At 53.3% G+C, this 27,143-nt stretch overlaps 1 protein-coding gene across 2 annotated transcripts in view; it reads right to left on the bottom strand.

Moving 5' to 3' along the window:
* The window catches only part of MGAT5B (alpha-1,6-mannosylglycoprotein 6-beta-N-acetylglucosaminyltransferase B), a 67,196-nt gene that overhangs the window by 23,850 nt on the left and 16,203 nt on the right, over positions 1-27,143 (bottom strand). For both annotated transcript variants that reach the window (XM_065896967.1, XM_065896968.1), the window contains exons 4-8: positions 18,851-18,966; positions 18,246-18,319; positions 17,051-17,221; positions 16,047-16,211; positions 15,184-15,353 (exon numbers count right to left, since the gene is read on the bottom strand). In XM_065896967.1, coding sequence (XP_065753039.1) covers positions 15,184-15,353; positions 16,047-16,211; positions 17,051-17,221; positions 18,246-18,319; positions 18,851-18,966 — 696 coding nt within the window. The remainder of the gene's footprint in view (positions 1-15,183; positions 15,354-16,046; positions 16,212-17,050; positions 17,222-18,245; positions 18,320-18,850; positions 18,967-27,143) is intronic.

The raw sequence follows: 27,143 nt of genomic DNA, 5'->3' as shown, positions 1-27,143 counted from the left end.
TCTATAAACTTAAAAATGGCCAAGCACCCCCCCACACCCCTGTCTCCACCCGTCCAACCCTCCAATGAGCCCCTCTTTCCAACCAGACGGCCACACAGGACTCTCAAACCCAGGGCTTCTAAGGCAGGGCGTGCTTCTTCAGCTTTTTTGCTGAATTACTCAGAAAGCAAAGGGGAATAAGCCCAGGACCCCAGGGGTCTGGAGCCATCACAGGAAACAGTTCCCACAACCTGGAGACTTCAGGAAATGTTTGGTGGTATTTTTAAGTGGTGAGCAGGTTTTACATTCTCCTCTGTAGGATCCCTGTTTTCTTTCCAGCGTGGCTGCCTCTCACACCCCAAAGCCCTCCAGTCACATGAAGCATCATTTTTGTCCTGAGCTACAGAAGCTCTGGGTTTAGGACAGACCCTCGTCCCCCTCCCCACTTCCTCCACTCAATTGAGAACCACAAATAGAAAGACAAGGTGATGATTCCTCTTGCAGAAGTGAGGAAGCGGGTGGCTGCTCCTCCCTCATGGAATCTGGGTCTGGGAAAATTAAGACGATTCTGAAAATATAAACCGTAGGTGGGTCTAGTTGCTGCTACCTGCACCAGTCACATGCTTGATTTTCCCACACTGCATTTCTGGCTGGTTACCAGGCAACATGTTGTCCCTCTGTGGCCATGGGTGGTGCCAACAAAGTCATGGGTGCTTCCTTTGGTTGCCTCAACCCTGACCACACCCCTGGCCCCAGCCCCAGACACCAGGGCCACTGAGGCCAGATAAGCAAGTCACAGCCCTGTCCTGGGAAAATGACCCCACACTGACTTCCTAGAGCCTGTGTCGTCTTCCTCACCTTCATGGCTACCATTTTGAACACAGGCACCATTCTACGTGCTTTCAACTCATCAATTCTTCAATTCCTTTCATCTGGGCAACTACCCTATGAGATCAGACGCATTCCCATCCTGCTCCCCTCTTTACAGATTAGGACACAGAGAGGTTTAGTCATTTACCCAGGATCATACAGCCAGGAAGGCGTGGAGCTGGGATTGGAACCCAGGCAGTGGGCTCCAGCGCCCACACTCCCACCCACTGAGCTCTCCTTCCTCCCCAGGGCCACTGGGCATCAGACAGCACAATGGTGGGTCACTGGACCACAGTGACATCCTGAAATTGGAGCCCCGGGCTGCCAGCAGAGATCGGGCCCCAGTCCCAGTTTTGTTGCTAACTTTGGAGGGGCCACTAGCCTCTAGAGATTTCATTTTTCTCATCAGCAAAAGACAAATAGAAATGCCTACCTTGGGCTTTCCTGGTGGCGCAGTGGTTGAGAGTCCGCCTGCCGAGGCAGGGGACGTGGGTTTGTGCCCCAGACCGGGGGGATCCCGCGTGCCACGGAGCGGCTGGGCCCGTGAGCCACGGCCGCTGAGCCTGCGCGTCCGGAGCCTGTGCTCCGCAACAGGAGAGGTCACAGCAGTGAGAGGCCCGTGTACCGCAAAAAAAAAAAAAAAAAAGCCTACCTCACGGGGTTCCTGGTAGGATCAAGTGGGGCAAGGAGAGTGAAAGTTCCGTTGATTATTATTACTTTAGTCATCAGGTTCACCTTCTGAATTTCCGAATCTGGCAACTCCTTACCCCATCCCCACGCCCAACACACACACCCCTCACTTAAGGTCACGGTCATTTTTCAGCTGGAATCTCGAGATAATTTCCTCTCCATTCTGCCTCCCTCCTGTCTTGCCTGGCTCTTTTCTAGAGAGATCTTTCCACGATGTCAACCTGGTCAGTCATCCCTGGCTCCATCTGATCCTTTCCAGAGACTTCTCACCTCCTGTTCCTGGACTCAAACCTTGCCTCCTCCTCCAGGAAGCCCTCCTTGGACCTCTGGTCAGAGTGAGACGCCCTTCTCCCTCGATCCCCCTGCCCCAGCATCCCACTCCCCTCCCCACCATCCCTCTGCACTGCCCTGAGTCACATCCTCACAACCGGGGCCCCTCCAGGGCAGGGCCAGGTTATCTTTGAAAGCCCAGAGCTGGGACAGGATCTGACCCAGTAAGTACTGTTGAGTTCATGAACGAATTCACAAGGTAATGAACCATGAGAACCCGCCATCCCCCCACCCCTGGAAGAACTGGTTTAAAGGCTGAAAATATGGTCAAGAAAAGCATGTTAGGAGAGAGGGGGTGGGTGAGTGAGAGGGGCCCAGGGCTGATGGGCGTCGCCGAGGGTTATTAGCTGAGTAGCCTCCTGGTCTGGACAGGACACAAGTGGCCCCACGGGTCCCAGAAGGACATCACAGCAGGAAGAAGAGGAGGAGAGACAAATTGGTCCAGAGACAGCAGGTCCTCCTCCCAGGAGGAGTTAACGAAGAGACCCACAGTCCCCCCAGCCCTAGAAAACAAAGATTTTCAATTCACGGTGACTTCACTGGAAATGTGTCTGAAGCTTCCTCATTACTCTTGTCACAAGGAATCTGAGCTCGTCCCGAGGAGAGCACAGAGGGTCAGCCGAGGGGAGAGGGGGCTGTGGTTTTATCACTTGTAATTTAAGTTCACTTTTATGGGCAATTTTACTCTAAGTGGTTGGTTGGAGCAGTGACATGAATTGAAAAACGCTGTCTCTTGACAACCTTCAGACAAAGGTGCCCAGGAAGGCTCAGCTGTACAATTCCACCTTCCGTGCTGACTCCTCAAAAGGCCCCTGTCCAGACATTTTCCTAATTCCAATGTCAAGTTCACTTCTCTTCCGACTCTTAGCCCAGGGCTGTGTCGGGAGGGGCTCACAGAGCCTCCCCACCCCCATGGCCCTGGTGAGAGGGGGTCAAGCAGCCTCTCAGCATGAAGGGGCTTCAGACGCACCCACTTAGCCTCCCCGCCCGCCCACTACCACCCACAATGCTTGGGAAGTTTCTGTGGAATTGCCAAATTGGGTGGTTGGAATGAATTTCCAAATGTCCCCAGGCCACCTGTGTGGGAGTCTAAATACAGATGAAGGGGGTGGGGGAAGGAGTGATCTAGGGAAAAAGAGCCCTTCTACAGGTCACCTGGTCCTCTGATCCCGCTGCCCAACCCAGATTAATCCACCCTTGAAAGCCAACCTGTCAGGGGCAGTGGGGGATGGGGACTTACGGTTTAATGTGAACCGTTTCAGTCTGGGAAGGGGAAAAGGCTCTGGAGATGGATGGTGGGGATGGTTGTACAACCACGTGAACGAACCTAACGTCTCTGAACCACACACGGTTAAGATGGTAAATTTTACGTTGTACGAACTTCACTACAATTTTTTTTTTAAGAGCCAAAACCAAACTGTCCACACTCACGGTTCCGTGCCCAGACGCACAAGTGCACGCCCAGCACTCTGTCTCCCAAAGGCACCCATGTCCCCATCTTCTCCAGGGCCCCCCACGATGCAGGGGCTCAGAAAAGAGCCAAAGCAGGATGGCTGTTACTCTTTGCTAAAAGATCAAAAGGTGAATGGGCAGATGGGACAAGGCAGAGAAAAAAATAGAATCTACGCCCAAAAGAAAAAAAAAACAAACCTCAGCTAGGAATGAAGATGCTGAGTCCCACACGGTGAAGAGCAGCCCTGGGCGTAAAGCTCCAGCGCGAGCTCGCTGGGTGACCTCGCGCAGACACAGAATCGCTCTGGTGTCCACCTCCGCTCCCATTCCATGACACATGGACAAACCTCCACGGCTCCTTCTAGGCTAAAAATTCTCCGGTTTTATTTCTCCCTGTGCCTTTGGTCTGTGGCTAGAAATAATCTCTCCAGGTAGTGCTCAAATTCTGGAACAAACTATTCTCTCTCCCTCTCTGTCTTCTCTGTGTGGGATGGACCTAATCAAAAAGAATCCTACAAAGCCTCAAAGATCTTTGCCTCCAGGCGCTAAGTGCCCATGGGGAGCTTCAGCTTCCCTGGATCCATCTCATTACCGGGAGCACCCCGCCCGGGCAGCCCAGGACCTTTGTCTCCTCTGGGGCCTGCTAGCCCTCTGACCCCGTCTGGTGCCCACCCCCTGAGCACTAAGACATTGACCCCGTCTCTCTCTCACGGCCATTGTTAGAGCGGCTGCTGCCCCTTCCCCAGAGCGTGAGGACCACAGAGAAATAAACCCAGAAAGTTAACTGGGCTTCTAACGAGCTGCTTTATTTAGCAGGTAGGTTAGGATCACTAACAAGGAAGGAATTAAATTCTCCTGCAGGGTTTTCTTCTCTTGCCCAGCCTGAGCTGACCTTCCTGAGCCAACAAAAGCAGCCTTGTGAAGCCCTCACGATGGCCTCACCCGCAGCTTCCGTCTCCTGAAAAGGCAGGTGTCCCAGTGCCCTCGGAGGGTCAGGGATCACAGCTAAAGAGAACGGTCAGGTCCCCAGTGGAGTCAGGGCTCAGAGGAAAAGGGAGTTCAAAGGAAAAGCCACTCCTTAGCCAAAGCCCAAAGGAAACACAGGCAGGAGGATTCGGAAATGGAACTGGGCGGCCTGCACTGGGCGGCCCGCATTGGGCCTGTGGTCCAAAGCCGACACTTTCTTCCCCAGCGTTCCCTCCTAGTAAGCAAACTCAGGGCTAAAAATATGGCTGCTGCTCCCAGGAGAGCTGGGTGAAATGACAGACTCCTTCCAGCTCGCTGGCGGCCGCCGGGCAGGGAACACATCCCTCTGGCTGTCCCCTGCCTCCTTCCCCCATTTATGTAACAATGCACGTGAATGCTGCGAACAAATCAAGGCTTCTCTCATCCAAGCCAGGATTTCAGTGAAGGTGGCTCTCAGGCCCGGGTGCAGGTGAGGGTCACTGAAGCCCGTGTCGGCTCTTGATGGCCAGGTCGGTCCCAGAGGTGCCACCTCTTCGCTCTGGGGTGGGGCCTGCCACTGGGATGTTGGTTTTCAGTTCTTCCGGGGATTCTCAGGTCCTAGGGGCCCTCGCTGTTCTATCCAGTTCCACAAACCTTTGTGAGGAACCAACCCATGGAGGAAACAAAGATGGGTGAGACTCTGCTCTCAGTCCCACTGGAACAAGCCCTGTGGGGGACCTGGGTTAAAGGAAAGACACAGCCCTGGAGTGCTGCCACGAACCGTAGGGTAATCTGGGTCCGTTCCAGAACAGTCTGGCTCCCAAGATAAATCCTCTCTTGACCAGGGGCCCTTTTATGATTTCGGGGAAGTCAGAAGGAGTGCTAGGGGTTATTTGTACCATCCTATGCTTCTGCCAGCTTCATTAGGAATAAAGGAAGTCCCAGGCCGGCCCTGCCCCTGCTCTGAGCCCAGAGTAGTGGAGTTTTATCCCTCCTGTGGGGGGCACTTCAGTCTCCAGGAAGTTCATCCAACTGTCTGCCTTCCACCTCTCCAGCCACCATGGGACAAGACCTCCCCTTGCTCAGGACCCCACCTCTGTTTACAAGAACCCATGGCTCCTCAGATTTGAAGATGTACTGATGCCTCCCTCCCGCCGCCCCGTGGAAGGAATCCCACCTCCTTACCAACTTCCTTCAAAAGCCTTCAGAAGCCACCCCTCCTCTTCATTTCTTCTCTGACTCCCCCCAAGTTCTCCCCACCCCACTTGGGTTGCATGGACCTTTCCTGAGGGCCTGTGATTTCTTTTAAATCGCTCTTCCTTTACAACCTCCCAGCCCCAGTGTGGACCAGGCCGGAGCTGGAAAAGATGCCTCGGCCACTACATCCGTGTGGTCACACTTATGGGCCAAGGTCAAGGCTTAGGGGCCTTGATTTGCAAGAGACAGACTCCCACTCTTTGTGGCTCAGAGCAGCGTGGAGCGGGAGGTGCAGGGAATCGTCCCTCCTGGGTCCCGGGGAAGGATGAAGGGCAGGGACCAGTGAGGCTCTGGGCCCCCAGCAGCAGAGACCCTCATCTTCCTCGGTGTTCAGCTATACCGAACACGATCCCGCTACGCAGATTTAAATGCCTCCTTGGAACCCAAGGAGGAAGAAGGCAAAAGAAGGGAGAGGCGGGACTTCCCTGGCGGTCCAGTGGTTAGGACTTCACGCTTCCATTGCAGGAGGCACGGGTTCGATCCCTGGTTGGGAAACTAAGATTCTGCAAGCCACGTGGCACAGCCAAAAAAACAAATAAACAAACAAACCAGAAGGGAGAGGGGATGCAGTGTTTTAGTGTATATTAGTCATTTGCCTCTCATGCCTCCTCTGGGAATAGGTGGGGGAGAAAGAACCACTGTGTACAGGGTCTGCTAAGCGCCAAGCAGATGCTGGATGCAGCTCTTCCCCCCCGTTCGGATTGAACAACAAAATACTTTGAGCATCCAGAAAGTTATAGAAAATAATACAATGATATAATGTGTATCTGTGCTCCCGCTTCCCAGCCTTGTCGAGTCATAAGATTTTGCCATATTTGGTTGAAATCTCTTTGTTAAGGGCTAACACATGACAAATCCAGGGCGGCCTTCAGGGTGTTCTGGTCTCGTCCACTCTCCTCACACCTCCCACCCCCTCCACCTCACTCCCAGCAGATGTTCATCCCTCCTACATCAAAGATGAAATAAAAAGCATCAGTGGGCATGCTGCAACCCCTGCCTCCATCCCTGTAGCCCCATCTCGGTGCCCCCACCACATCCTGCCTCTTCTTCCTCCTGGGGGCCATCCTCTTGGGCCACCATGCATGACACTATCCTCCCTCCTGTGGCTTCAACTCCTCCTTCTCCTCCTCCTTCACACCAGCATTTAAACATGCTTACAACTCTCCCATCTTGAAAAATAAACATGCAAAACTCTGTTATGGGTTGAATTGTATTCTCCCCAAAAGATGTTGAAGTCCTAACCCCAGTATCTGGGATGTGACTCATTTGGAAATGGGCTTTGCAGATGGTCAAGTTAAGGTGAGGTCATTAGTGCCCTCACAAGAAGGGGAAATTGGACACAGAGACAGACACAATAGAAGGAAGATGGTGTGAAGACACTGGGAGAAGACAGACATCTAGAAGCCGAGGAAAGCCTGAGGCTCCCAGCATCTAGAAGAGGCATGGAACAGTCTTCCACCAGCCTCAGGAGGAACCAACCCTGCCGACACCTTGATTTCGGACTTCTGGCCTCCAGAACTGGAAGACAATAATCCCCCAGTTTGTGGTACTTTGTTTCAGCAGCCCCAAGAAACTCACACACCATCTACGACTCCGACTCCACTGTGCCCCCACTTCTCTTTCTCTCTCCTCCCGCTCACAGCTCAACTCCTTGGAGAAGAAGCTAACTCGCTGCTGGTTTCCTCAGCAGCCCCCTCATTCCACAACCCACAAATTTCTGGCTTCTGTGCCCACAACTCAACCAAAATGGCTCTTTCTAGGGTCGACAATGACGCCCATGTGACCAAATGCCGGGGACATTTTTCAGTCTCCTTCTTAGTTTTTGTGAGCATGTGACATCATTGGCCACACCCTCCTTCTAGAAGCATCTTCTCCGTGGGTGCCCACTCCTTCTCAGTCCCTCTGCCAGCACCTCTCTCCCCAAGAAGCCTTTCAGTGTTGCTGTTTCTTAAGGCTTTGCTCTCAGGCCTCTTCCCCTATCACTTGGCAATTTTTTTCACGCGTGTGTTCAGTTACCAGCGGCTGCCGAGATGCTGTCTCCATTCTGAGCCCCCGCGCCCCATCACTCAGCTGCCTCCACGTGGGCACCTCTAATTCGACGTGTCTAAACCCAAATTCAAGGTCTTCCCCATGTGCCCCCCAAAATCAGTGCTTTTCTCTTCTCTCCCCTCCCCCCACTCCAGAGAATGGTAGCACCATCCCCCCAGTGGCTGCCTTAAGCTGGCTAGTTCAGGCCAGTTTGGGCCAGTCACAGACAGATCTGAATGGATTCAAACCCTGAGGCCTGCCTGGACTGGCTCCTCAGAGGGTTTACTGGCTGCAGCTTGGTCAAGCTGGGCTGAGCACGAGGGACAGGATGTGGTCCCTGCCCCTGTCATTCTCCGGGGACCCTCCCCACTATTTCCCTTGAACAAACACTGAGCAAACAAAAATGCCAGGAGACCGATTTCCACAGGGGGCGGGGCTACACAGCCGAGCTTCCCGTCCTCGTCCTCCTTATTTAAACATTCTCCTCTCAAACTTTCATTATTTTCCAGTTAAGTCAACTAATTTTCTACTAAACCCAATTTCACTCATGGAGGGAGGAAGAGCTTGGTAATTTTTCCTCATGCCAATGTACTATTAATGACGCTTGAAATTATGCAGATAAAATGGGTGAGCACAGCCGATTCTGGGCAGGCAGGAAGGGAAAGGCTTCACTTTAAAATGCCCACCGTGGATCCGGGCATCCATGGGGATGTCTCAGATGCAGCTGACGGGAGCTCTGGCTTCATCTCTCCTCCCGTCTCACGCGCAAGGCACGGGCAGGACTGTCTGACACGCCCAAGCTGCAGTCTGATCAGGGCCCATTGTCCCTGCACGCCACCGCTCTCACCCCGGAAACAACTAGCAGCAGCAAAGTCAGATGTAGATTCTGTGCACTGCCCCAAACATCACTCCAGTGAGTCGGTTAATTAAAACACCAAAACACGAGGAGCAGAGAAAAGCGGCTCATCCGTCCGGCCTCGTTGTTGAGTCAGTGGCCAAGACATCTGCCGTGAACATCTGTGAATAAACTGCGACAAATGGACAGGCGGCATCTTTGTCCTGCGGTCTTCCCCACGAGGGGCATTTTGCCAGCCCAGGGAGACGTTCTATGGCAGGACCCAAGCTGCGACTCTCAGAATTCGGATTACCTTCACATCCCGTTGACCTGTTCTCACGTTACCTTGGTGTCACCTACATGGAGCAGCTCCACAAGGCTGGGAGATGGGGTCCCCAGATGATCCCACCTCCCGCAGAACCCATGGCAGTGCCATGCCTGTATTCAATGGTATCTCCGCCCACAAACCCTTTCTAGGTTCAAATGATCACCGTCTTGTTATGGGTTGCATTGTGCACCCCTCGCCAAACCCCCAAAACCCCAGAATGTGACCTTGTTTGGAGGTAGAGCTTTTACAGAGGTGACCAAGTTGAAATAAGGACATTAGTGTAGGTCCTATAAGGGGAAAATTGGACCCAGACACATACAAAGAGAGAATGCCATGTGCAGATAAAGGCGAAGATGGAGGTGATGCTTCCACAGGCCAACCAACGCCAAAGATCACCAAGAACCGCCAGAAGCTATGGGAGAGGCCTGAGACAGGTCCTCCTTCACACCCTCAGGACCAAGCAACCCTGCCAACACCTTGATCTCGGACTTCCGGCCTCCAGAATTAGGAGACAATACACTTCTGTTGTTTAAACCCCCCCAGTCTGTGGTACTTTGTTATGGCAACTTCAGCAAACTAAATCACATCTGTATTTTAATCTCCACTCGAGGAAAGGCCTGCATTTACGCAGCGTCCGGGTGGTCCCAGCAAAGAATCAGTTGGAGGAGCTCATAGCCCCAGCCGACAGCCGTCACCAGGAAAAAGTACATCCAGGAAAGGGCGTGGCATGAAGTACACTCCAGGGCAGAGGTTCGCACGGATGTCCTGGATGGGCTGCGAGAGGCCCGCTACCTGGGCCACCTCCAAGGAGTACCTGCCTGGCCTGCCCCTCCGCTTGACCCCGACCCTGCAACCAAGGGTAACATTGGTGCTTCTGAGTGTGCAAATGAAGGCTCGGGAGGAATCCACACATCTTTAAGGCGCTGAGCCCTTACCCCAGGCCCTAATCCTGCTTCTCAGAACCGTGCACACATTCTGCAATGTCCTAACCCCACGGCTATCCTGCTACCCAGACTTGGGGCGGGGGCGTGCATTGAAAAGCCACAGCCTCAACTTTTCTACTTCCCAACCATCACTGCTCACTAGATCGTAGATTGCCTGGGGGAGCTTTGAAGACTTGATACCCGTTGCCAGCCCAGATCAATTAAATCAGAGACGCCAAGAGTGGGCCCAAAGGTCGGTATATTTCTAAGGCAGCTTGGCTACAGCCAGGGTTAAGGATTCGCACCTGAAACGAATTCCAGCACAGCGGGCGTGGCTAATTTTATAGATACAAGCGTGCTGTCTCCTGCGGAAGGTGGTTTTCTTTTTTTTAATTTTTATTCCTTTAGTTGTTTTAAATTGTACCTGCTAACAGATTTAGAAAGGGTCTTCCTGAGACTGTTTCCTGAGGTGACTGAGCTGTTTACACAGTTCTGCCCTGTCTGGGCAAGAGTCTTTGCTTGCACCTACACCCCGCAGGGAGCCAAGGGCAGAGCTGTCTGGGCACAGCCTTGGGCCTCTGCCCCTTTAACACACTGCCAAGCGGAGGTGGGGCGACCTCTCCCTAGAGCCCCTGCTTCTGGGAATTTCAGATCCATACAGGCTTGGCGGGAAGTGACACACTGGTGGAAAGATATGGATTCTCTGTGGGGTGTGTGCGTGTGTACCTGTGTGTGCATGAGTGTGCCATGGGCTGCATGTCATGCACAGGGGTATGTGCGTGTCCATGTGCAAGGGTGTGTGTTTGAGTGTGTGTGGAGGCGTGCGCCCACGTGCAGGGGTGTGCATGCGTGGGGTGTGCACAGGGGCGTGCATGCACGCATGTGGGTGCATGTGTGGAGTGAAAGAAATGGCTGCAGGGGCATATTTCAGATTCTCGCACTTTTCACCAGGGCCTCACTTTCAGGGCCTCCCAAGTGCAGTGACCCCCATCTTCACCGCTCTGGCCCTGTGATGGGCAAAAGCAACCTCACTGGCCACAGGCTCCGCTCCAGCCGGGCCAGGGTGGCCAGAGGAAGAGGAAGTACTCTGGGCAGGTAAGGACTCAGGGTCCAGGTTGCAAGAGGAGACACCCCAGCACGGGCTGAGAAGCAGAACAACTGAGTTAAGTTCCTGCCTCTTAGGGAGACTTGTCGTAACCTGCTCTCTCTCACGGAAGGATGGAAGGACGGTTCTCTAAGTGTGATGTTGGGCTGTCACAAATGCACGGGAGCCTTCCCATTCCCTGAGAGAGCAGTAAAGGAAGGAAGTTCTCACATCTCTGGCCCCAGATGCACGGTCAGAAGGGAGGAATCCAGCTCCGCGCTGTTTGATAAACGTGAATTCATCTAACCCTTGAGGTGGAGCTGGGTCCGTGGTGTTGACAGAAGGATGCTTCACACAGACAGAGGACTTGTATGTGGCAGAGTCTGGGATGAGGGCTCTGAACAGTCCCCACCCCCAGGATTCTTCCCACTGCATCTTGGGGTCTCTGGTGACCCAGGGGACAAGGGTCCCCCGATCCTTGCCTGCTGTTCTGCCTGAGGCAGGTCTGGCTTCCCACAGCACTGGCTGTGCCATCCTAAGTGGCCTAAGACCTCTTTGGCGTCCCACACCTCGGGTCCCTTTTCTCCTCCCTCCCCCTCCCCCCACCCCACCCCATCTGAGTTTCCCGTAGGAAGCTTTGAGGCCAGGGAGAGATACCTCTTTTCATTATTTGCAAATGTTAGCTGCCTCTGCAGTGCTCTGCTCCACACACAGCGTAGACACATCTCCTGAGCCCTCGGATCAGGGGGAGCAGGGCCGGGCACAGCTCAGCGAGCAGCAGTGCGCTCTGGTGGGCAGCGAGAGGGCACACCGCTCTGAAATGGCCCGCACAATGGTAACAGCTTGTCTGACAACAAAATGCCACAGGGATGTGCCGGTTCCCTCTCCCAGCACCGGGTAGCTAGTTTGACGGTTCAGCACCGGCATACGGGGACAGCTCCCAGCCTAGTTCCTTACCACTCTGGTGACATTCAGACAGATGGGGCAGAGGTGCCATTTCAAGGTGGCACCTCCTCCCCCAGAACCTGCTGCCCCACCCCCGACCTGGGATGGGCTTCGCAATGCTGCCACAACCATGCAGCCCCTTCGTCGGTCCCTGTTGCCTTCTACCCTTTCAAAGCGGACCCTCTTCCACATGCACACTTACATGTTCCGTTCCCCTCTGAAGACACTTTCCGTCTTTACTAGGCCTACTGGAGACAAGCGCATCAACTTAAAAGGATGACTCCAGAGGGGTGAATTTCAAGCCATGGGGATGTAAACCTTCAAAGCACATCCCAGTCTCAGCCTCCCTCTCCCCCTACTCTCTCTCCGACTGAGGTCACAAGAAGTTCTACCTGAGTCACTGGCAGACTTTAAGCCTCAGGGGAAAACTGCAGAGGCTGACTAGCTGCCCGAGACCAGCACCCCCTGGGCCCTGTCGGCCTAGGAGTGTCGATGGCTCTGTCCCCACCAGCATCCTCCTCTCTCCAACACTTCCGCGCTACACGGCACCAGCACGCGTGGGCGGGACAAAATGCCAATCAGAAAAAGAGAAAGACGTCTAGAACCAACAGACCATCCTGCTGGTGTGAGGGCTCTGGAGAGGAATCACATTCTAGCTTGAAAACCACCTGAGAGTAAATTAATGGGCTGATGGAGAAAAGTTCATTTGCAGGCAAACAACTCAGAGGCCTTCCTTAGTTACGCCCCGGCACGAAGTTAAGACAATCTTATCCCAATGCCAGTGAAAGGACAAAATCCCAAGCACAAAATCCCAAGCCGTAAAGAAAATATTTGATAACTTTGATTACATTAAGATTAAGACCTTCTGTTCCTTAAAACAAAACAAAAGACCATAAAGAAAGTACAAAGACAAGCCACAAATTAGCCTTCGAAGATTTTAAAACACGTATCATATACACAGGATTTATACCCATAATATATAAAGAACTCCTCCAACTCAATATGGAAAAGAGAAACACGGCAGAAAAGTGAGCAAATGACGTGAAGTGGCATTTCATCAAGAGGAAACAAGGAGGGCCAAAAATATAACACACTGCTGAGCCTCATGAGCTGTCAGGGAACACAAGTTAGGACCATAACAAGATGTTACAATACCAGTCCACACCCCTAATGAGAAAGTCCGATAGCACTAAATGCGGGTAAGAACGTATCCCACTGGGAACCTACACACGGTAGGACTGGACTCGTACAGTCACTTAGGAAGACAGTTGGCATTTTCTTGTCAAGCTGAATTTTCAGACACCCTAAGTCCCAGCAACTGTGCACCAAAGTCTATACCAAAGAAAAAACTCAGTCTATACCCAAGAGAAACTCTGACCCAGGGACACCAGGTGACATGTACAAAATGTCCACCACAGCATCATTCAAAATAACTTGTAAAGGACTCCCCTGGGGGTGCAGTGGTTAAGAATCCGCCTGCCAATGCAGAGGACACGGGTTCGATCCCTGGTCTGGGAAGATCCCACATGAAGTGGAGCAACTAAGCCCGTGCGCCACAACTACTGAGCCTGCGCTCTAGAGCCCGCATGCTGCAACTCCTGAGCCCGTGGGCTGCAGCTACTGAAGCCCACATGCCTAGAGCCTGTGCTCTGCAACAAGAGAAGCCACCATAGTGAGAAGCCCGCACACCACAATGAAGAGTAACCCCCGCTCGCCACAACTAGAGAAAGACCACACAACCAAAGACCCAATGCAGCCAAAAAAATTTTAAAAAATAATAACTCGTAAAAACAGGGGAAAATGTCCACAGACGGGAAAAAGTGATAAATTATTACGGTACATACGCACAATGGAATATCATACAGCACTGAACATGAATGAAATAGGGCTACAGGCAGCAATGTGGAGAAATCTTTAAAACCTAACAACGGGTGGAGAAAACAAGTCTTGGAGGTTACAGACAGCAGATGTCATTTTTACAGAGCTCAAACCAAACGAAAATAAGGGCTTCCCTGGTGGCACAGTGGTTGAGAGTCCGCCTGCCGATGCAGGGGACACGGGTTCGTGCCCCGGTCCGGGAAGATCCCACATGCCGCGGAGCGGCTAGGCCCGTGAGCCATGGCCACTGAGCCTGCATGTCCGGAGCCTGTGCTCCACAGCGGGAGAGGCCACAACAGTGAAAGGCCCGTGTACCGCAAAAAAATAAATAAAACTAAACAATATATTATTTATTGATACGTGAATTTGTAAAAATAAAAACTAATTTTTTAAAAAAAAGCAAAAGAGGAACTTCCCTGGCAGTCCAGTGGTTAGGACTCTGAGCTTCCACTGCAAGGGGCAGGGGTTTGATCCCTGGTCAGGGAATTAAGATCCCACATGCCGCACGGCCAGCCAAAATAAATAAATAAATAAATAAATAATAAAAAGCAAAAGAATGATAAACACAAAATCCAAGTTCCAGGGCTTCCCTGGTGGCGCAGTGGTTGAGAGTCCGCCTGCCGATGCAGGGGACACGGGTTCGTGCCCCGGTCCGGGAGGATCCCACATGCCGCGGAGTGACTGGGCCCATGAGCCATGGCCGCTGAGCCTGCGCGTCTGGAGCCTGTTCTCCGCAACGGGAGAGGCCACAACTGCGAGAGGCCCAAGTACCGCAAAAAAAAAAAAAAAAAAAGTAAAAAAAAAAAAAAAAAAAAAATCCAAGTTCTAGGTTTCCTCCAGGGCCGGGGCAGGTGGGTGGGGGGTGGCGGGTAGGACAGAGGGATGGGCAAGAGGAGCCCCAGGCGAACATGAGAGCCCTGGTAATATTCTCATTCTAAAGGTGGATGGCAGAACCACGAGCGATCACTCCACTCTTGTACTTCATGACATACAGTACATATATTTTTGTATGTATCAAATATCATATAATAAATATTATTAAATAAAAGAAGAAAAATCTTACATATTTCTACATCCCACAGATACAGTGGTTAAAATAAACCTCATCACACACACACACACACACACACACACACACACACAAAATCCTACCCACTCTAATCACTAGTCTCCCACCTCCAACAATATCAGAGGGACCCTGGAAAGGCAAGCACTGGAAGGGGTAGGCATCACCGGCCCACCTCACCACCCTCCAGGTCTTCCTGGCCCCCAACCCCCAGAACAGGCCCAGGAAGGAGCCCCGTTCCAGAAGAGGACCCCTGAGGCTGCACCAAGTCCACCAGGACAGCAGGCAGAGGGGACCCCATCTGTGTGACATGGCTCAACTCCACAAGCCAGTATTGGTCAGTCCCTGAGCACAAACAGTAGCCCCGAGATGGAGACCAGGACCTGTTTGAACAGCACTACGCAAATACACTCCCTTGGTGCATCCCCCAAAATGACTAGGCATCAGCGTTGAGGACAGAAGGGCAGGAGGCAGACCGAGCAGCCGGAGGACGGAATTAGGAATGTCTCCATCCGACGAGCTCCCGGGCGACAACGGACTCCCCTTCCTCCCCCTCCCTCCCTCGGCACCCACCTCTGCAGCTCCTTCAGGGACACCGTGACCCGGAGGCCGTGGCCCAGGACGTAGAGAGCAGCCAGGATGTCTGCCCACTGCACCATCTCCCCCAGAGGCCCGCCCTTCAGCACCCGCGGGCTGAACACGTCCCCAGACTCCTCCGTCAGGAAGCCAATGTGGACAAGGACCTGGTTGTGGGGCACAAAGGATCAGCACAGAGAAGCAGCAGCCCTCAGCCCTGCCGCCCCAGGGGGACCCGGCCAGCGGAAGACACTGTGTCCAGGCTGTGCCTGGAAGGGCACTTTCTGGCACCAGAGCACAGCGGAGGGGCCAAGAGGCAGAGTGACCTCGCTGGAGACACAGGTGAACAAGACAGTCACATCCTGCCCTCTAGGCGCTTACGTTCCAGATGGAAGAGGTAGACAACAGTAAACACAGACAAGAGATAATTTCATGAAATGATAAGGACTCTGAAAGAAATAAACAGGGTGATGAGAGAGTCAGGTAAATATTTATTGCAAGGACGGATGGATGGACAGACAGATGGACGAACCAATGAACTTCCCCCAAACAGGCTACATTATTCCCAACATTCCAGGCAAATGCCATGACTCTTCTGCCCGACAAGAACAAGATGTCTACAGACTGCAGGACTCCTAAGGTGGAGGGGGTGTCACTCTGCCCCAAAGATGAAAAGGGCCAGGGCTACCGCATGCATCTATCCAGACTCTGCCTCCCCCTGCCCGCGGCTCAAATTCCAACAAATGCAATAAAACTTTTGTAAGGGTAGACCCTGTGTCTACTTGGCAGCCTGAGGCCCTGAGCTCCCTTCCTAAGCTCTCTGAGCTCAGCTCCTTCAATGCACATAGAGGATAAGGTACCTGCTTCTGGTCCCGCCGGGCGCCCCCCAGCTTCTGCGCCAGGCGCTGCGCAGCCAGTGCCCACTGGGCCGTGAGCCGCTTCGTACGTTTCTTCATGAAGATTAGAGACTCCTTCCCGCTGCCCATCAGCTCCAGGAGGTGGGATAGATTGCTCCGGAAAACTGCCTGGAGGAGGGTCCAGACCTCAGTTCTCTAATCCTCCACCCAGCAGCCACGACACCGCCATTACCCACTGCCCTGGGCACAGGGGCTGGCACCTTCCCCGTGAGGCTGGGCGTGTTCTAGTTTCTCCACCTTTTTCTGTTTTCTTGTTTTTTGTTTTTATTTTTTGGCTGCGACCGCCCGGCCTATGGGATCTTAGTCCCCTGACCAGGGATCAAACCCGCACCCCCTGCATTGGAAGCGCGGAGTCTTAACCACTGGACCGCCAGGGAAGTCCCTCCCACTTTTTCTGAGAGGCCCACCAGTCCCCACAGTCAGGGAGCCCAGCTCTCCTCCCCCCAACACTCACTCCCCAGCCACATTGGTCTGTCCCAGTCCAGCTCCAATCAGCCACCTGTCCCAAGCCCTTCGTGAGGGGGTCAGCTATGACAGTTCCCAGGATCCCAGCCGCGACAAGGAAGCAGTAGATAGTGGTCGGAGCCGGGGCTCCAAGGGCAGGGAAGCCAGGCCGCCTTTCAGTGGAGCCAGAGTAACTATATGCCTTGAAGAAGTTAACTCAGCTCTCCAGACCTCAGATCCGTCATCTATTAAATGCGATTACATAAGGACAAATAAAGTGGCACACAGGAAGTCCTCGATGAGTGACAGCTATTATTACCATTATTCCAGTCCATTAAGGGGGCACCTCCAGGGCCCCAGCCTGCCCCTTAAGCAGCCTCAGCTTTGCAGCATCCTGCAGAAGTCGGGACGGGCACCCGCAGGCTGGCGGGCTGGGAGCAGCCCACCCACCTGGCAGAGCTGGCTGGCAGCCCCGTGCCGGCCCACTCACCTCCCACACCTACCTGGACTTTGGGGAGGGGCTTGTGGGCTCTCTGGGTGGCCGTCTGGTTCCTCCAGGGCAGCGGGGGACAGAACCACTCGACCTCACTGAGGTAGACGAGGAAGGAACACTCGGTGCCGTCCACCCCGAAGAAGGCATAGCAGGGGTCAGAGGTCCAGCGGGCACGCATCCACTGTGGAGAGGGCCAGCCTGGGCCAAGGAGCCAGCGCCAGCCCCGTGCGCACCCTCGGTGAGCCCCTGCATGCGTGTCCCTGGGGACCCCGAGGTCTCCCAGGATAGGGTCTCCGGGGCCCACCCCAAAGATGCAGCAAGGCTAGAAGCAGAGAAGAGAGACTGGACCGGGGCCCTAGGACCCAGCCCTGTGTCCTGGCTGCTGAGAGCCTCAGGGAAGGCCAGACAGGACCACCATCCCCCAGGCCCAGAAAGAGAAGGACCCTGGGGGAATGAGGCCAGTCCAGGACACATGCGGCCAAGGTTCCAGGGGCAACAGTGGAGATGCAGCAGCTCAGGGCCTGGCTGGTCCCTCTTCCTTTGTCCTCCGCCCGTAACCAAGAGCAGGGTTCAGCTGAAGCCAAGGTCAGGGAGCAGCCTCTGAGGGGGGCCAGGGCTGCGGCTAGGGCAGGACTCATCCACAGTGACCCCCACCTGGTCCCCAAGGAAGGGGTCTGCAGTGCCAACACCCCACGCTCTTAGGGATTTCAGCACCAGTGAGGGGGCTGGCTTTTATGCCTGTGGACTGGCTCCCCGGATGGACAGACTTCATGCAGCCAGAGGTGGGACCCTGGAGGCGCGGACAGGGAGGGGGTCTCTCCCTCCAGCTGGTCAGCTGGGCCGGGAGGGAGGGGGAGAGCGAATGAGGTCCACACCTTGTCTCAATTTGTTGGGAATCAGGCTGCTGGTGGTGCCATACGTATACTTAATAGTTCATCTGCTGTAAGAAAGTACTGAAAACCCTGCAACGTGAGCCATCCTGGGACGTTTGGGTTGGTGCCCCAGGCAGATGGCCCAAGCAGAGAAGTGGCTTCCCTGAGGCGGGCCCCTGCCAGCTAGTGCCAGGTTCTGGGTCCAGAGGTCAGGCAGAGAGGCCCTTGATGGTGGATATCCCTGCCAGGAGCAGAACCACAGAGCTAATCTGGGGTATGGCCCCCGTGGAGGAGGGGCCCCTGGCCATCCCCAGCCTCAGGCCCAGGCCTCACCTCTACCTTCCCTGAGCAGTCAGGGAACTTGGGGTCGTTGGGTGCCTCACACTGGTCCCGCCGACCTTCAGACACTGCAGGGAGAGAAGGTCACCTTGCTGAGGACCTGGGTCCAAGGAGGAGCGCGGTAGAGAAAGCGTGAGGCAGGTAGGCTGGTCTGGGGTTGGGCAGTGCAGGAGGCCACTCCGCCCTTGGCCTGAGTTTTCTCCCCTGAAAGGCCACCGCCAGGGGGTCCCTGTGCCTGGGGTACCCCCTCTTCCAACACTCCCACCCTCCTTAGGGGGTTCAGAACCAGTGCGGAGCTGGTCTGAATGGCTATGAACCAGCTTTCTGGACGGGTAGACCTCGGGCATCCACCCAAATGTACTCCTGACTTTTTGACAGGGGCAGAGGTAGGGCCTCCCAGCCTGATGCCCCCACATCAAGAGGAATGGAAGGGGCCACCCAGGGACGGTGGAGTGAACCCTGAGGCACCCCGCTGAGAGCCAGACACAGGGCCCCGGGGAGCCAGGGCAGCTGCCGTGGGGAGAAATCAGGGCCCCACCCCGGACGTCCCACCCTGTACTCTGGCCTCCTGGGAGTAGAGGGGTGCCCCCGGCCCCCACCCTTGCCGTGCAGGAGCAGGCTGTGGCGCAGGATCTGGTCCACCTTCACGGCGATGTCCGAGACGTTCTGGGCTATGGCCTGGATCCGCTCCATGAGGCCGGCCCCGGGGGGTAGCCTAAGTGGGAGAAGCCAGGGTGAGCCTGCCGCGGTCTCCTTCCCGGGCAGGGCAGGCCTCAGCCTGCCAGCAAAGGCAGCAGGACTGCAGGGCCCCCGGCACCCAGACACCGCCCTGCCCCAAACGGAAAGGTAGCGATGGGTAAAGTCAGGCCAGGAAATGGCCTGCCCCAGCCCTGGCTGGAGGGGCTCGCTAACCATCAACGGACCCACGTGGCATGCATCTGGGAAAGCCCACATCTGTCGGTGCCAGGCGTGTCTGCACACGTGTGAAGGGCAGTGCCTGAGGCTGACATGGGCAGAGGAATTCCATTCAAGAGCCTGGACGAGATCTGTCTAGGGATCTCCAGGCGATGGAGGCCCTTTTCCTGAGCACAGCCGGCTGCCCTGAGTCTGTTTTCTCTATTTTCTCCCAGAGGAACTGTATCTTGTCAAAGTAAATTCCACCCAGAGCAGCCTGGGGACTTGCCACCTATTAAACCTCTAGTAAATTATTGTTGGGTTCCCAAGAATGAATTCTTCCCAGGATCTTAAATGAGTTTAGTGCCATAAACATCACAGCCCTCCACCTCATCAATACTCGTGCTGCCTTTATTTTTGGAGAATTTATTTCCTGGTGTTGATTACTACTCCCCTCTCAGAGAAGTTTATTAGACATCAGATGCAGTATTTATCTCATTGCCAAAACTTCTATTGAGACAGATCCCACTTGGCTGGCACGTGGGTCTCGGAGCAAGGAAGGCTCTGGAGGCCCTTCTCCAAGAAGCTGCTTACTTTTTCTGAAGACGATAATTCCAATTCCTTTGATTTTCCCCACCTCCTCTGGCTCCGCAGGCCCCGTTTAAGCTCCATTTATCCCTTTACAAGGACTTTATTGTAAGGTCTTTATTGCCGCACATAATGAGAATTATACGAAGGAGGATTTTTCCAACCTGGGCTCCTCTGGGGTCTGTAAACCCCACCTCTCACCAGAGGAGGCAGAGTGGTGCCCCTCCTTGGCCACCTGGCCCCTCGGGCTGCCCCCCGTCCCCCCCACCTCTATCTTCTGTAAGGAGAGGAAGGGCATGGCCCCATCCACAGAGAAAGGCAACTGGTATGGGAGACACGGAGGTGGGGGTGGGGACACAAGGCAGAGGTGACAGGAAGGGGGTGACAGACGAGCCCTCCACACACATATACACATGTACACACACACATACACACGTGCACACACAGTCCGGTCCACCCTCTCCAAACTCTAATGGAAAATGGCATTGCCTTTTACTCACTTCCTGCTGTAACAAATGACCACGTACTGGGGGGGCTTAAAGCAACACAAACGTCTTCTCTCACACTTCTGGAGGCCAGAAGTCTGAAATCAAGGTGTCAACAGGGTTGGTTCCTCCTGGAGGCTCTGAGGGAGCATCTGTCCCAGCTTCTGGCTGGGACCAGCGGTCCTCCGCGTTCCTGGGCTAGTAGACGCATTACTCCAGTCTCCTCCGCCTCTGTTTTCACTGTCTTCACTTGGCCTTCTTCTGTGTGTATCCGAATTTCCTCTTCTTATAGGGACACCAGTCATTGGATCAGGGCCTACCCTGATCCAATATGACCTCCTCTTAATTTGATTACATCTGCCAAGACCCCATTTCCAAATAAGATCATATTCATAGGTACCGGGGGTTAGAAGGTCAACATATCCCTTTGGAAGACACAATTCAACCTTCAACAACCTTCTATGAAATTACAAATAAGAATGAGCAAAGACATATAAGATGATGTTTCTTTTGCTCAAGAAAGTCCTCAGGCAGGAAGTAGCAATATTTCTCCTTGGTCTTCAGATTGTCAAGGAATGCTATAGGGAAGAGAACAGTCAGTTCATCTCCAATTTACAGCGACACACAAAGAGATGAGCTGAAGCTCTGCCTCTTATGAGCTGTGTGACCCTGGGCAAGTCACTTAGCCTCTCTGTGCCTCCGGCTCTCATCTTTTAAAATGGAGGAGAAAGGAACTTCCCTGGTGGTCCAGTGGTTAGGACTCTGCACTTTCACTGCAGGGGGCCCGGGTTCGATCTCTGATCAGGGAACTAAGATCCTGCAAGCCGTGCACACGGCCAAAATTAAAGATAAATAAAAATTTTTAAATAAATAAAAAATCAAATAAAATGGAGGAGACAGTGGCACCTCCCTCATAGCACTGGGGGGACTCAGTGAGGAAAGGTGTAAGGCACACAGGACGGCAATGCCTGCGTGAAAGCAGCCCTGTCTGCGTTAGCGATCGTCATTGTGCAGATGGGGTTGGAGCCACAGCAGAAGGGATTTGGGCTGGACCATTGTTTCCCAACCTTTTCTCATTATCACCCCTTAAGGAGCCTTTTTAGACATTGTTTCCCCTTCTCACCCTCCCCCCTTGAAATGTCAACTCCACCGATATTCTGCAGATCTGTTTACACACACTATAGCCTGTGGAGGGCCACAAACCATTGTAATAGTGAAAATTACAAGAGCCAATTTTCACCCTTTAGGGGGTGACACCCACCCATTGACAATGCCTGGGCTACAGCAGAGAAGGAACGTGATGACTGTGAGGACCTTGGTGTCCATTGGGCTCTGAAATAAATTCTGAATGAGGGTCGTGGAATGCTTTCCCCACTGACCTCCAGGGACAGGATGGACAGTGCACTGCCTGGAAGGAGCATTTTGGTGATGGAGGGAGGCGGCCACAGGGTAGAAGGCCAGACCTGACAGCTGCTGGGTCAGGGCTGGCCCAGAGCACGGGCGGCTGAGGCCCAACAGGAGGGGCTCCCAGGTGGAGAAGGACTGGGTGCCCTCCAGCTTCTAACCAGAGACCTTAGGGCACAAGTTACCCCTGTGTGGGACCAGTGGGGGTCCTGCCAGGTCCCTGGAAACTTTGGAAGGGATCTCACCTCACTTCAAGCCTTCCTGAAGTCACCTCTCCGTCCAGGCTCTGCTCCATCCACCTCTCTGGTCACCACCATGCCTGGGGGTGGCTATGAGTGGCTGGTTTAAAACCCCCAAAGGAGTCCTGCGCCTTCAAGAACAGGGATTTGCTATCGTAAGTGGAGCCTGGTACCGCCCCACACGGGCCACATGCCCAGAGCTCCATCACTGTGCTGTGTTGAATAGTGTCCCCCCAAAATTCACATCTACCTGGAACCTCAGGATGTGACCTTATTTGGAAATAGGGTCACCGCAGAGGTAATTAGTTAAGATGAGGTCACACTGGAGGAGGGTGGCCCTAAGTTCAGTTACTGGTGACCTTATAAGAAGGCCGTGTGGAGACACCCAGGGAGAAGGAAGCCATGTGACGATGGAAGCAGAGACTGGAGTGATGTGTCTACAAGCCAGGGACACGTGAAGCCACCAGAAGCTGGAAGAGGCAAGGAAGGATCCGCCCCCGGAGACTTCAGAAGGAGTGAGACCCTACTGATACCTAGATTGTGGACTTCCAGCCTCCAGAATGGAGAGAAAATAAGTCTCTGTTGTTTTAAGACACCTGGTTTGTGGTCAGTTTTTACGGCAGCCCTAGGAAACGAGGAAAACGGCTTTTAATCCACTACAGAAAAAGAGCCCAGGTTCTCCTGCCACCCTGCTGTCCGGAACGTCTTATCTCCCACCCACCCTCCTCTTGCAGAAGTCCAGCCTCCATCCTGCTGCTCCCTTCATGGGAGATGAAGAGCCACGGGGGGCGGGGGAGCCCTTGACTCCTCAAACTTCTAGGTCCATGACTCTCCACATTATTCCGAGACTTATTGGACCAAGAAAGGGCCCCAGAGTCTGAGGTCTTGGATTCAAGTCCTGGTTCCACTGGAGAGCTGTGTGACCTTGGGCGAGTTATCTAACCTCTCTGAACCCCTTTGATTTATAACCCTTTATATGAGGGTTAGCTCATATAAAATCTGAATAATCTCAACTACCTCAGAGTGATTAACTGCAAGGATTAAACGTGAGGCTGACTGTCAGGTGCTCAGCATACAGCAAATGCTCAAAAAATGCTTGAGACGCTCTTACTCGCTACCTATAGCGGTCAGCCCGTCCCTGAGAGGAAGTCTCGTAAGTCTAACTCCCCAGCAAAGCAATTTACTGTTGGGGAGACTCGGCAGCTTTCATCTGATGAGCATCTTTTGCATAAAACATATCACCAGCCCTGGCTTTAAAACCGTGCAGATGGTATCTGTCTGATTTAACAAGTTCAACTTGTTCAGAGCAGAATTACTTGGCGTCACTATTATTATACTGGACTTAGCATTCGCACAGCCCTTTCTATTTTCAAATAATATAGGATTAGGCTTCTCTCCCTGGGAAGCTTTTTTTAAAATGAAAATCAAAGAAGATGTCCCGCAGCACATCTATGACTTGGGAAAAGGAAAAAGGGGGGATGGACTGGGCAGACGGTGTGCAGCTGCCGGCAGCTAACAGTGCTGTCACCATGGGGTCAGGGTGGTGGCAGGGCTGGCTTCCCCATCAGGCCCAGGCAGTTCAGTACCAGGGCCCATAGTGCTTTTAGGGGTCCACGAAAGTGTTTCCATTTCTTTAAACATCGGGAGACAATTGCAGGTCAAAGAAAAGGTTTTAATATGTAATGTTACTATGTGCATCTTTCTGGCAATGCAGTCATAAAATATTATTTTGCTATTGGTTAAACTGTGTTTCCCCCCCCCCCCCCCCGCTCCCACCCAAGTTTGCCCGGGGGATCAGCCTTGCGCCGTCCCCCTCCAGGCCCGGGACTCTGTAGGTGCCTGGGCTCCAGGCTGAGGCAGGTTTGGCCCAGGCCTTGCACTTCCTCCAGTAGCAAAAGGTTCTTCCTGAGCCAGTGTGGGAGGGGCCCCACAAGCACCCCAGCAAGAGGAGTGAGGTTCTCTGGCCCCAACCTATAATCTGTAGGTGCCAGGCCGGGGCAGAAAAGCTGGGGACATTCTGCATTATCACGCCAGCCCTAAGGGTCCAGCCATCCTCTCAGCCTGGCGAAGATGCCACCTCGCACCCCTCCCCCACCAACGTGACAGTCACGTGTTGCCCGGCTCTCAGCACCACAGGGCAGGCAGGCTCGGCCCCCTCCAGCCCTAAGACCTGGGCCAGTCCTTTTCCTGTCTGAGCCCAGTTCCCTCAGATCTGTCAAATGCAGACCTGAATAGGATCTTCCTCATTGGGCCGCTGGCCAAGGTCAAAGTTCATAATATGTACCCAGTAGGGGGTAGCCGCTTTTACTATTCTCATCATTAATCATTATTACTGCTACTTCAGTTAGCTCTGAAACTGGCCCAGAGAAGGTAAAATGATTTCCCAAGGTTGCACTGCAGGCTGGGGACGGGGCGGAGACTCAGACACTGGCGCTCTGGGCCAGCCCTGCTCCCTCCCACTGTATTTGCAAAATAACTCAACATGCTCAGACTGTGAGCCCTGGGCCTCTGTGCACACATACTGAGTACCAGGCATTCCACCAAAATGATCAATTCTTACTTGGAAAGTAAAAGAAGGCCAAGACAGGCCCCCGGTCACCCGCCCACTCCACTCCTCAGCCCCAGGGAGCCTCCCTGGGGTATTCGAAGCATTCATGGTTCTCTAAATCCTCAAACACCTATCTGAGCATTCCTCACTCACAATGACAGATGGGCCACCAGCCCCTCCTGCTAGGGCGTAAGTGGCTTCCTGGAGCCAGCCGGCCTCCAAGGAGCAGCCAGCCTCTGAGCACTGGCCCAGGGTCCCCTGAAGAAGCAACCAACACCACAGGCCACCCACTGGCCTCAGGACACCCTGCTCCCTCCACCACCCAGGGCCAGGAGCCAGGGGTCAGAGCCAAGGCGGGAACTCTGGCTCCAGCTGGTAGCCAGTGGCCACCTCCCCCCAGGACACCAGCTCCAGGCATCACCTCCCAACAGGCCAGGCCCCTCAAAGGCCCCCTTGAGGCTCAGCCCCCTCCTCCCAGCCCCACGAGGCCATCGCTGATTCCAGCCCTCAGTCCCCTGGCCCTGAGCGCCAACTCTCCAGGAAGCCACTGGAAGGAGGTTTAATTTCGAGTTCCTCCCGTGATTTATGAGGGTTGCATTCAATTAATGAGACATTGATTTCTGCGCACCCAGCCAGCATGCTTGCTGTGAGTTATTTCACTACGAAACTGATCGCTTTCCTTTTAAAACACAGACTCGAGCTCACAGGGGCCCGCAGACACACGTACCAAGACGTGCTGTAGACAAACACTACAGCCAGAAACACAAGCACCACAGACAGGAGATGTGTAATTTCTGGGTTTGTCTGTCTGTCTGTCTATCTGTCTACCTCTCACGCACACCACACGGGACACAGGAAACCCCCAGCCTGGTGTCCAGCCTTCCCTGCATTTTTACTGCTCTCCTCCTCTGCTTCAGCCCCTGCCTCATTCCCATCAGAGGTCCTGATGCTGTGAGTGCCCCCAAGTGATGACTAAGGAGCTGCCTGCCCCTCCCCAAGTAAGACCCTCCTTCTCTCCTGCACCAAGAAATATATATACACGTACGTGTACACATATATATTTATATTAGATAGATAGATAGATGTCTTCCCACTATCGATAGGAAGAGAGCTGGAGCTGGACTGCGTGTGGTTTCATCACTTGGGGAAGGGAGTGGTACCCCATGGGCGGGGCAAAGCCGGACTACGGGGGATAGAGGCCCCACTCACAACCCAGGGCCCAGACTTCCCCTGGAGGATTTTCCTTTTTAACATCTCATATGTTTATTCTATTTAAGACACATTGAGATCCTGCTACATACGCCTTGTATCTTGCCTCTTTTACTTAGACTGTATGAATAAATACATTGCCAGTCAGTAAATCTCTTTTAAAACATATTTTTTAGTGGTTACATTTTATTCCATCACAGATATCCCTACTGTACTGGCCCTTTTCCTATTGTCTTCTTAATAGTAGTGCTTTTAAGTATCTTCAAAGTACATGTGTCTATTTGGCTGTACCCTCAAGGATAAAAGTCTTATAATTAAAACATACTTGTCACTTTGATAAGTTAAACCATTTCTTAAGGGTGGGATTTTTATTATTAGTGAGGCTGAAGTCTTTGTCCTGTTGAATGTTCTTTTGCCTCAAATTCTGCTTTGTTTGCTATAAACACTGCTATCTAAACTTTCTTTCCCTTTGTGTGTCCTGGATACGTTTCTTTTTATTCTTAATTTCTGAGTCATTTGTTTTTAGGCCTGTCTTACAAATGGCATATAATTGGATGTTGAGAACCTCTGTCTTTATTAGGGATGTTTAACCCTTCACACTTCTGGCACATTTGATAGGTGTCTGCCCTGGAGTGACCTTCTCACCCACCCGCCAACTACCCCCGACACCCACCAGTCTGGCCTCTCCCCAGCCCAGGAGCCAGACACGCTCCCAGATCTGTCCTGTTAGGAAGGGGCAAATCCAGGGGCTGGGCCCAGCACAGGGCCTGAGAAAAGTGAGGCATATCTTTTAAAATTGAGCCTGAAGTCATCTTAACCGGTAGCATCTCCCCACCCTCACACATAGAACCCCAGGGAAGCTACGTTCCCCGGCACCTGGCCTTGCCAGTAAAGAGATGGCCAGGAATGTCTAGAAGCATTTTTGAGTTTTTAAATAAAGCTTTAAAAAAATTGGGAAAAAAACCTCAACTCCTTACCCACAGACAAGAATTTTGATGTATCTTCCTTCCTGCCATCTCCTCTGCACAGGGACAGGGTGCTGGCTCCCTCTCCCTAAGAGGCTCGGACACTCTTTGAGGACAGAGCTCTCTGACTTCTGTCTCCTGGGTCTTCTCCACTCATCCCTGACGCTCCAGCCCAGACCCCGCACACAGTAGGCACTCAACAAATACGGACCGGCTTGAACGCAGACAGCCTCAAACCCCGGCCTCATTTGCCACTGCAGAGAAGCCTTATGGAAAATTCAGAGATCACTACTATTTGGTTTTAGGATACATAACATGATGCCATTTGCAACAAATCTGCAAATAATCCCAAATTTTGTTTTCCTAGGCTAAAAAAGGCAAATTTGTTTTCCCTGAGGATAAACCAGCCATAAGTGGGAGGCACAGCCCAGAAGCTTCCAAAGGGCAGAAGGAGGGCAGTGGAGGTTGTTCTTTTTTAAGCCACAGATAATTGTAACGTGAGAAATCCAAGTGCAGGTCACTGAAGAGTTTGCTAGAAACACAGCAGGGTTCGTGTCTGC

The sequence above is a fragment of the Phocoena phocoena genome, chromosome 19, assembly GCF_963924675.1.
Source record: "Phocoena phocoena chromosome 19, mPhoPho1.1, whole genome shotgun sequence".
In the NCBI taxonomy this organism is placed as follows: Eukaryota; Metazoa; Chordata; class Mammalia; order Artiodactyla; family Phocoenidae; genus Phocoena; species Phocoena phocoena.
The sequence above is the reverse complement of the archived record's forward strand: the minus strand, read 5'-3'. Positions and strand labels throughout refer to the sequence as shown.